General features: G+C 37.1%; 1 protein-coding gene and 1 pseudogene across 1 annotated transcript; one reads left to right on the forward strand and one right to left on the reverse strand.

The window, feature by feature from the left end:
- Window positions 1-51: 51 nt before the first annotated feature.
- On the reverse strand, window positions 52-10052 carry LOC130848567 (olfactory receptor 4A47-like). The gene is made up of 4 exons (XM_057727020.1): window positions 9160-10052; window positions 7035-7043; window positions 927-956; window positions 52-202 (listed from the first exon to the last, which is right to left on the reverse strand). Exons 1-4 carry the CDS (start codon window positions 10050-10052, stop codon window positions 52-54), a joined length of 1083 nt encoding a protein of 360 aa, XP_057583003.1.
- Window positions 3760-6038, forward strand: LOC130849159 (ras-related protein Rab-5A-like; annotated as a pseudogene).
- Window positions 10053-10314: the final 262 nt, after the last annotated feature.

Genomic DNA, 10314 nt, shown 5'->3' on the forward strand with positions numbered 1-10314 from the left:
TTCCATAAAGTCAACAAGGGTCACTAATGTGATAGAGACTAATGTGCTATACTAACCACAGAAAAGCTGTTTAAAATAGCTTTTAGGAGGATTTTCTAGGGCCAAGAACCACCGCATAGCTTGTAGTGAAGTTACAAAAGGCAAGGCCATGATGGATGTATCTTGAAATAGACTTTTAATTATACTTTGAACTTTGCTTAGCCTGTGATCCAAATCAAAAATGAAAACACCATCAAGCTATTCGTTCTTTATATGGTACACCAATTTGTTCCCCCAATTTACATCTTATTTAACCAAGAAAAATTTCCCCATGCCCATTGAACACAAATAGGGTAAGAAGTATATCGCATGAATATATTCTACCTCCTGCAACCCACATAATAATAACTTAATCAAAATCTGAATTCTGGCTCATATGAATAATAAATAGTTAAAAGGGAAAATCATGGCAATTGGAAAGGAATACAGAAATGGGTGGTAAGTCTTAAAAAAGTACACTATTATTATTTTCCCGTGAGATGATCTTGACTGTAGAGAATAAACCTCAAGTATATCTCTCATATGTGACATTAAGTCAGTTGATGCTAGGAAAAGCCGCTCATTCGCTTTTTGCTTGAGTGGGAGAACTTGACTGAAGTTTATTCAGTGCTCTGCCTGAGAATTATATTATTGTAATTATATTCAGCTTCTGTTGAGCCAGCTGAGCAACAATTTGTAACTATAAAAAAGTGAAAATGATAAGAGCTAAAGAAGAAGAAGTCCCATTGGAAAAGGAGTGTCTAAAACTCCCATATACAGTCCTTATTCTTGTGATGGAGATATTAATCCTGAGGAATGGACCTTGCTGGGTTTCGATGGGATATCTAATGCATTTAATAAAACTTGATAACCCGACAGAAATTGAGCTCCAAATTCCTTTTTCATACATCTTCTTTGGGGATATGCTGACTCTTCTGCTTTCTTTTTCAGACTTTCAGCTTTTGTTGCTGTTGTTTTTCTGTTGTTGTTGAGCTGAATGTAGTCACAAACCTGCCTACGTGCAACTCAGTAATCACCTGAGTATTTCAGGAGTGGGAAAAGTCATAGCCAGCAAACACACATTGCAAAAAGTTCAAAAATAGGTTATTCAGGCTGAAGCAAATTATATCGTATGGAAATCAGAACTGACAGAAAAGTAAGAAGAAAGTGGAAATCATATATGAAAATTAAGTATAGGTTATTTTTCTTTCCTCTTTAAATGTTTTTTTAATTTCTCTGTTGAATCTGAATGAGATCCTTCCTAGGTAGAAAAAATAAAATAAAATATTTTTAAACTAATCATTTAATGGAATATTAATATATTCAGGTATTTATAACATACATAGTGGTAAAATATACAAGGACAGTGAGATTAATTAGAATTATAATTTGATAAGCTTTTTAATTCATACTAAGAAACTGAATCCTGCCAACAACCATATACACAAAAAAGAGGATCCTTCCTCAGCTGAACCTTCATGTGATATTGCAGCTCCAGCCAGCACTCTGCTTATAGCCTCGAGAGAGAACCTGAAGGGGAGGAACGAGCTGAGTCCTGCCCAGTTTGCTGACCTATGGAAACTGTGAGATCATAATAGTGTTGTTTTTTTTTTTTTCTCAAGCCACTAGATTTTGTGTAATTTGACATACAGAAGAGGATAGCTAATGGAGATATTTATAAAATCTTCCAAATGTTTGTAAACAAGAATAAACATTTACAGAACCCATGAACAAAATAAGAAACTATAATATGCAAATGTTTATATCTAGACCACAAAGTCTTAACAAAATAGGTGGGATGCAACCAAAACAGTATTTAGAAGAAAATATAAAGATTTAAGTGCTTATGTTAAAAAAAAATAGTTTAAAATAAGCTATCTAAACTTTATCTTAAGAAGGAAAACACGGTGAATAAATTAAAGCCAAAGTAAAAGGAAGGGCATAATAAAAATAAGACAAAAAATCAACAAAATGGAAACATAAAATAGAGAAAATCAAACAGCTAAAAATTGTCTTATAATAAAATTTATAAAATTCTAGCATAGATGACAGAGTGAGAAAAAAATTTACCAATACCAAAAATAAAAGCAAATAAGTATCAGACAGATCTCTCATACCTTAAAAGAACAATAATAAAGAGCTTTTATAAAAACCATTGTTCCAGTGAATTGGATAACCAGATAAAATGGATAAAAAGAAGGGAAAAACACAATCGTCTAAAAATGACTCAAAAAGAAATTGAAAGGCTGAATATTCCTATCTCTAAAGAAACTATCCTTCTTATAGACAACATGATTATGGCATAGAAACCCCTAAGAAATCTACATACAGAGAATATGAGAATTAATAAGTGAACATAGGATGTTTATAGGACTGTAGACCCAAGTAATATATGAAGTTGCATTTCTATATATTAGCATCAATAACAATTGGAATATAAAAACAATTTCAGCACCTTGTACAAGAGCATCAAAAAATATAAATACTTAGGAAAAGATAAGAAAGATCCCTTCAGTAAAACTTCAAAATCTTTTCAGAAATAAAATCTTAAGGCAGTTTCCTGGTGGCCAAGTGATTAGAATTCCAGGCTTTCACTGCTGTGGCCTGGGTTCAGTCTCTGGTAAGGAAACTGAGATCCTGAAAACTGCGCGCCACGGCCAGAAAAAAAAAAAAAAAAAAAAAAGAAAAGAAAAGAAATAAAATCTTAAAACACCAAAATAAATAGATATGTATCATGTTCAGGAAATCTCAACTTCAATATTGTTCACATGTTCGATATTGTTGAGATCTAAAGTTATCTATAGATACACAGACACATCTAGTCCTGGAAAAGTTTGGCAATACTGTCAGCTATAGTAACATGGAAAGCAGAAAATATACTTACATGAAGAGGTAGATTGGATCAAGATTTCCAAGTATAGTATTGAAAGTGTCAGCTTTTTCTTTTAACAGTGCATATTATGATAAAGAATAGTTAAAGTGCGATGAGTCAAAACAGTAACTATTAAGGTTTCAAGCAGAAATCAGGAGAAACATAAAGGAGCCAGGACTGAATGATTCCAAATATAGAACTGGTTTGCCTTCCCAGCCTTTCCCTGGAGCAAAAGCTCTCTCAAAGGAAGAAATGGCATCAGAATAAATATGATCTCAATGTTGTAGATGTAAGACCCTTTAAGACTTCAGAAAGATACAAAGTTTCTCTCACAAATCCTTTAACCACTTAAAACTATTCCTAAGTAGCTTAAGGGCATTATCTCACTGCACATAGACTTTTAACACAAACCTGAGAAGCACTATTCTCCAAGATATTTATTCATGTGGCCATCGTGTAATGGAGTAAACTCCAATTAAAAAAATAGAGGGAAGTGGCTCCCGCGTTGGGACTGGAGTGTTTGTGTTTTGGTTCGCACAGGAGCCGGCGGCCGGCCTGAGGAGAGGAGGGAGAAGGTGGAAGAATTAGTGGGAACTCGCGGCGGCGGCGGCGGCGGCGGCGGCGGCGGCGGCGGCGGCGGCGGCGGCGGCGGCGGCGGCGGCGGCGGCGGCGGCGGCGGCGGCGGCGGCGGCGGCGGCGGCGGCGGCGGCGGCGGCGGCGGCGGCGGCGGCGGCGGCGGCGGCGGCGGCGGCGGCGGCGGCGAAAGGAAAGGGGAAGGCGGAGCGGAGAGAGGCGGAGACGGAGCCCGACGGGGGCGGTACCGCGGCACGAGCCCTGCACTGTCCAGTCTGAGGGGAGCGGCACGCGGAGAAGACGCGCCGCCGCCGCCGCCTCCTCAGCCTCAGCCTCTGCCTCAGCTGCCTCTCGGGCTCCGCCTGGGACCTGAAGCTGGAAGCTTCGACGCCGCGGCTCCGCGAGCTGCAGGCTCAGGTATTTTTACCTCCAGAAAGAAAAAAAATTGACACCTTGCATCCTGGAAGTTCATTTAAGAGACTGAAATTAGGGACTTCTTTCAAATTTGGACATGGCTAATCGAGGAGCAACAAGACCCAACGGGCCAAATACTGGAAATAAAATATGCCAGTTCAAACTAGTACTTCTGGGAGAGTCTGCTGTTGGCAAATCAAGCCTAGTGCTTCGTTTTGTGAAGGGCTAATTTCATGAATTTCAAGAGAGTACCATCGGGGCTGCTTTTCTAACCCAAACTGTGTGTCTTGATGACACAACAGTAAAGTTTGAAATATGGGATACAGCTGGTCAAGAAAGATCCCACAGCCTAGCACCAATGTACTACAGAGGAGCACAAGCGGCCATAGTTGTATACGACATCACGAACGAGGACTCCTTTGCCAGAGCCAAAAACTGGGTTAAAGAACATCAGAGGCAAGCCAGTCCTAACATTGTAATAGGTTTATCAGGAAACAAGGCTGACCTCGCAAGTAAAAGAGCTGTCGACTTCCAGGAAGCACAGTCCTATGCAGATGACGTTTATTATTTATGGAGACATCAGCTAAAACGTCAATGAATGTAAATGAAATATTCATGGCAATAGCTAAAACGTTGCCAAAGAACGAACCACAGAATCCAGGAGCGAATTCTGCCAGAGGAAGAGGAGTAGACCTTACTGAACCCACGCAGCCAACCAGGAGTCAGTGCTGTAGTAACTAAACTCCAGTTTAAACGAACTGGAATATTCTTCTGCTTCCTAATTGTTAATAACAGTGGAATTGGAGCATTTAACCAGCCCAGTATGACTTCCAAAAAGAAGAGACTTACTATAGTCGTTTCTAATACAGAATTATTTTAAGTGTTTTGAACTTAATTTTTAACAACATGCACGTGACCCTCTGACTAATGTTTCAGCAGTGGAAGGGAGAAATGAGAGCTATGTGTACGCTTGTTTCTTTGGAAGGTTAGCGGGACTCATTTCTCTTCACCAGGGATATAAACAAATGACTGAACCGGCAGTTAACTAGCCAGTTCCGTGAAAAATATTTGGAACTTACTCTTTGGGGCTTTTGAAAAAAAATATTTCTTTGGAGGGAGGTTCTAAAGATATTTATGCTTAGCTACCATGTTCAGGCAGCCTGTAATTTCTCTTAGTATCCTTATTTAAAGTATACATTCCACATTTTAACAGATTAGCCACAAGGAAACAATCCCACATCTTCAGGGGGAAAAATGAACATAAGTGGCATCTAAATTATAGCTAGTCCTATTATTTTATAAATGGGGTTTAAAAGAAGAGTCAACCCCGTCTTGTTTTAGGAATATGAAAACTGATAAAGTGCATCTTGAAGGATAGTGTTCCCTTCAAACATGTAAGTTCAACAAGAATGAAATAAACCAGGTGTCTGTGATTTCTGATTAATCACTGCTGGCCATTGCATAGCTTTTTGTTGTATGGGAGTAGGGAGGGGGCTTTTGTGCCCTTTGGACATAAATATAGTCAATGCACTAACAATTATGTACATTCAAACGATTATTTTAAATTCGATCTTCAGCTGTACTGTAAATAGGGTACTGCATTGTAGTCTCCATATATGTTTATTACTTTTCTGTAATATTTAAGAGTTGCTTAAAAGTATACAAAATGTACAGTTACTAAAACAGCTAATTTTTTCCTTCTCTCCCCCTTTGAAAGGAAGGGGTTTCAATTGTTCCTACCTGGCTAGAACCATAATAAACAATGTACCAGTAATTGTGTAACACAAGTATTGGATATGTTAGTAACGATCTTGCAGCCTTGTTTTCCAAAGTTCATTTTATTTTGATCTGTTCAGTATATTGCACTAATTGTTTTAGGTATTTTCATTATATGAAATCTACCGTGTGTCAGAGATGATTTAATCTATTTAAGTGTTGAACTGCTAGCAGAACTTGTACATTTACAGTAGTTCAAAATTAGTAAGGAAAACAGTTCACCAGAGTTTAGTTTTATATTGAGGTGCTCAGGTTGGAATAAAGTGGTATGAAAAACAAAAAAAAAAAACAAAAAAAAAATAGAAAGTTTACAAATATTTTAGAATATTGCACTAAAGGAATCACCATAGCCATTGTGAACAGCAGCGTCTATTTCAGTTATATCATGTCCTCCCCCCGAAAAAAAATGGTATGGAAGTCATATGGAAGAAATAGCTCATCTCTAGTTCATAGACCTTTATTTTTTAATTCATAAAAACAATTTTATTTATTTTATGTTTTTATCCAGCTTTGTGGAAATATAACATATTGTCATATAACATTGTGTAAGTCTAAGGATGATTTGATACACACACACACACACACACAAATATATACCTGGAAAAAAATCACCACAATAATGTTAGTTAACACATCCATCACCTTTCATAGTTACAATTTGTGTTTGTGAGGTGAGAATATTTAAGATCTACTCTCTTAGCAATTTTCAGTATATGATACAATATTAGCTCTTGTCAGCACCTTGTCCATGAGATCCCCAGAACTTGTTCATCTTATAAATGGAAGTATGTACCATTTGAACTACAGCTCTCAATTTTCCTCATCCTCAGCCCCCAGTAATCAATATTCTATTCTCTCCTTCTGAGTTTTCTTTGAAATTCCACATGTAAGTGACACCATATAGTATATGTACATATTTTTTTCTGCTTGTTTCACTTAGCATGATGCCCTTAAAGTCCCTTCATGTTGTCACAAATGGCAGTCTTCCTTATTTTATTTGTCTGAATAATATTCCAATAGATGAATAGATAGATAGATGATAGCTAGATAACTAGATGATAGAGATAGGTCTAGGATAGTTACAATGGTAAGTCAAAAATTATCCACACTTCAGTTATATTAATCTTCTATAAACTCTACAGCCAGAGTGCAGATAATTTTTGACTCAGCCTCGTACATAGATAGATATGATGTTTTCTTGATTCATTCATCTATCAATGCACATTTTGGTTGTTTCCATGTCTTGCCTATTGTGAATAATGCTGCAGTGAACATGGAGTACAGATATCTCTTCAGACTCCTGATTTCATGTTCCTGATACGTATACAGGGGTAAGATTATTTGTTCATAAGTTAGTTTTATTGTTAATTGTGTGAGAAACCTCCATAATCTTCTCTGTAGTGACTGAACTAATTTATATTCCCACCAACAGTATAGTACGGTTCCATTTTCTCTATAACCTCATCAAAATTTGTTGTCTTCTGTATATGTCATATAGCCATCCTATCAGGTTTGAGGTGGTATCTCATTTTGGCGTTGATATGCTTTTCCTCCTTGATTAGTGATGTTAAGCAGCATCTCGTGTCCCTTTTGGAATTTGTATATTTTCCTTGGTAAAACATCTATTCAGATTTTGTGTCCCTTTTTAAATGGAATTATGTGTTTTATGTTATTTACTTGGAGAAGTTCCGTATATATTTAGATATTGACTTTTTATGAGTATATGATCTGCAAATATTTTCTCCCATTCTATAGGTTTCCTTTTCATTTTGTCGATTGTTTCCTTCAATGTACAGAAGCAGTCTGTATTTAGGACATGAGATTCTGGACGTCAGTCTGATGCCATGATGGCATGAGACTTAACTGACCTGATAGCTGATGAGGTCCCCTCCCTGGTTCATAGACAGCCATCTTTTTCCTGTGTCCTCACATGGCAGAAGGGTCACATGAGCTCTCTGAGGGCATTGATCCCATTCAGCAGGGTGCCACCTTCATGACCTAAACATTTCGCAAAGGGCCCCTTCCAAATACCACCACATTAACAGGGGTTTAGCTTATGATTTTGGAGAGGATACAGACTTTCATTGTATAGCAACATCCAAAAGTGGAGGAATAAATTACATAAGTTCTGATAAACCTAAATGCTTGCTATTATTTGATGAATGGTATTGTGTTTGAGAAGACTTTGAGATAATATAAGAAATCTCCATGCAATAGGGATAAGAATCATCAGGATATGAGGTTTCTCATACAATTTGACTTACTAATGAAAAGACCGCAGCACACCATAGCCTTAGCTCCTTATGAATCTAGGCTAAATATGGGAGGCATACAAGTAAGCTTCTTTGATCACACGCTTCCAACCATATTAGAGGCAGATAATATGTTGTTTCAAGCCTGATTCAGAGAGAAAGAATTTTATGAATGATGTCTTTGTCAAATAAAACAATATATTCTGTGTTCTTTATTACCTAGTTATCTGTATTACATTAATAAGAGAGATGAGTGGCATATAATGTCACCATCTTTCTTAATAATGATATCACCCAAAATATCTGGTCTCAAGTTCCTTAGTGCATATTTGAGGCTCATGGGTCATGGATTGTGCTAAATTTACACATGATGGGCAGAGCCTGGGTCACTATAGAAGGCTATGAAACACAGTAAGCAAAAAAGGAGATGGAAATATTGAAAAGTGGCAGAGGTCTTCCCAGATATTCTAAACTATCTGAGAAGATGAGTGGGTCATCTTTATGAAAACATAACTCTCAACAAAGCTGGTAAACTTGAGATTATAATATAATTACACAGTTGCAATAATAAGTATGATTTGGTTATTATTCTGCATATACACTTTGTTCATTCAGATTATTTTTATAAAGATAGCCTCCTTATGATGAGTATTACAACTCTGAAACATCCATCTTCAACCTTAACATGCTAAGCAATATAAAGAAAATAATACATGTAAAGTATCTTGCAAAATAAGACACACGCTTCACATATGAATATGGGTTGTCTCTGCAGGGGGAGCAGTGAACCAAGATTTTGTGTCCTATTTCTATACTAGTTTTTCAATATCTGTAATGAGCCCGAATAATTCTAAAAAATGATTTATTATTTAAGAAAGAAACATGAGAAAATCTTCCACTAATTAGATAAATTTGCAGTATTAACTGTAGCTTAACACATCCTATGGAAAATAAATCTGTAGTCTCAAGAGAGACATTTTATTTTGTTGACATTTTAAATTGTGGAAACCTTAAACATTTATTCCCAAAAAATATGTACTTTGCAATAGGATATTATGAAAACCTTAAAAGTATATTTTGATCACTGGAGATATTCACGTAATAAATCTTTTCATCATGACAAAGTTATTAAACCTGAGAAGATGTTGATTACAGTTAAATAATCACACATAGGTTTCCTCAGAAGAGCAATTCTTCAGGGAAAATAGGCAATAATATTTCCCTGCTGCCTCATTTTCTTTTCCTGGTCCAAGCTTTTTCATGGCAGTTTGCATCTCTTCATTTCTCAGAGTATAGATTAGAGGGTTCAACACAGGGGTGATAACGGTGTAGAACACGGCCAAGTATTTGTCAGTGGGTAAGGTAGAAGGGGGTCTCACATACATAAAAATACAGGGCGCAAAGAAGAGGACCACCACAGTGATGTGGGAGCCACAGGTGGATAAGGCTTTGTGCCTCCCTTCCTGACTAAGATTCTTCAGGGAGTGCAGAATCACCCCATAGGAGAGGAGTAAGAGTGTAAAGATGACCACACACATTGTCCCATCACTGGCCAATACTGTGAGGCCAATAATGTGGCTTTCAGCGCAGGCAAGTTTTAACAAAGGGTACATATCACAGACGAAGTGCTCAATGATACTGGGGCCACAGAAGGGAAGGTTGTAAACAATGAGAGGATGAAGGACACCATGTAAAAACCCACCAGCCCAGGCCAAGAGCAGCAGCAGAACACACACTTGCTGATTCATGATTGTCAAATAATGCAAGGGTTTGCAGATGGCCATGTAGCGGTCATAGGCCATGACCACCAGGAGTAAAATCTCAGCACCACCAAATAAGTGCCCTATAAAAAGCTGGGTCATGCACGCTTGGAATGAAATGGTTTTCTTCTCACAAAGGAAGTTTTTCATCATATTTGGAATGAATGTAGTAGAATAAACAGCATCCATAAATGACAAGTAGCCAAGAAAGAAGTACATGGGGGCATCCAGGGTTGGGCTGAACACCACAGTCTGGACAATGAGTAGGTTGCCCACCATCGTCACAATGTAGATGAGCAAGGACACAACGAATAATATTTTCTGACCCTGGAGGCTCTGAGTGAGCCCCAAGAGGACAAACTCAGTTATATCATTTCTTTGTTCCATAGATTCTTGTATATGTCTTATTTCAGAGTTCAGGACAAAATTACCTGTAAATATAATTATTATTAAAGACTTACTGAAGTATTACGAGCATATATTCATTCATTCAACAAATATACAGTATAGTTTATTCTCTTTAAGTACTTTGAGATATTAAAATGTATTTTAATACTGATTATTATAATGTAGGGAAAATAGTTTTAAATAGCCTATCATATAATCAATATTATAGTATATTATTATAAGGTATTATAATGTTGATTAT

Source organism: Hippopotamus amphibius, chromosome 3, assembly GCF_030028045.1.
Source record: "Hippopotamus amphibius kiboko isolate mHipAmp2 chromosome 3, mHipAmp2.hap2, whole genome shotgun sequence".
Taxonomy (NCBI): Eukaryota; Metazoa; Chordata; class Mammalia; order Artiodactyla; family Hippopotamidae; genus Hippopotamus; species Hippopotamus amphibius.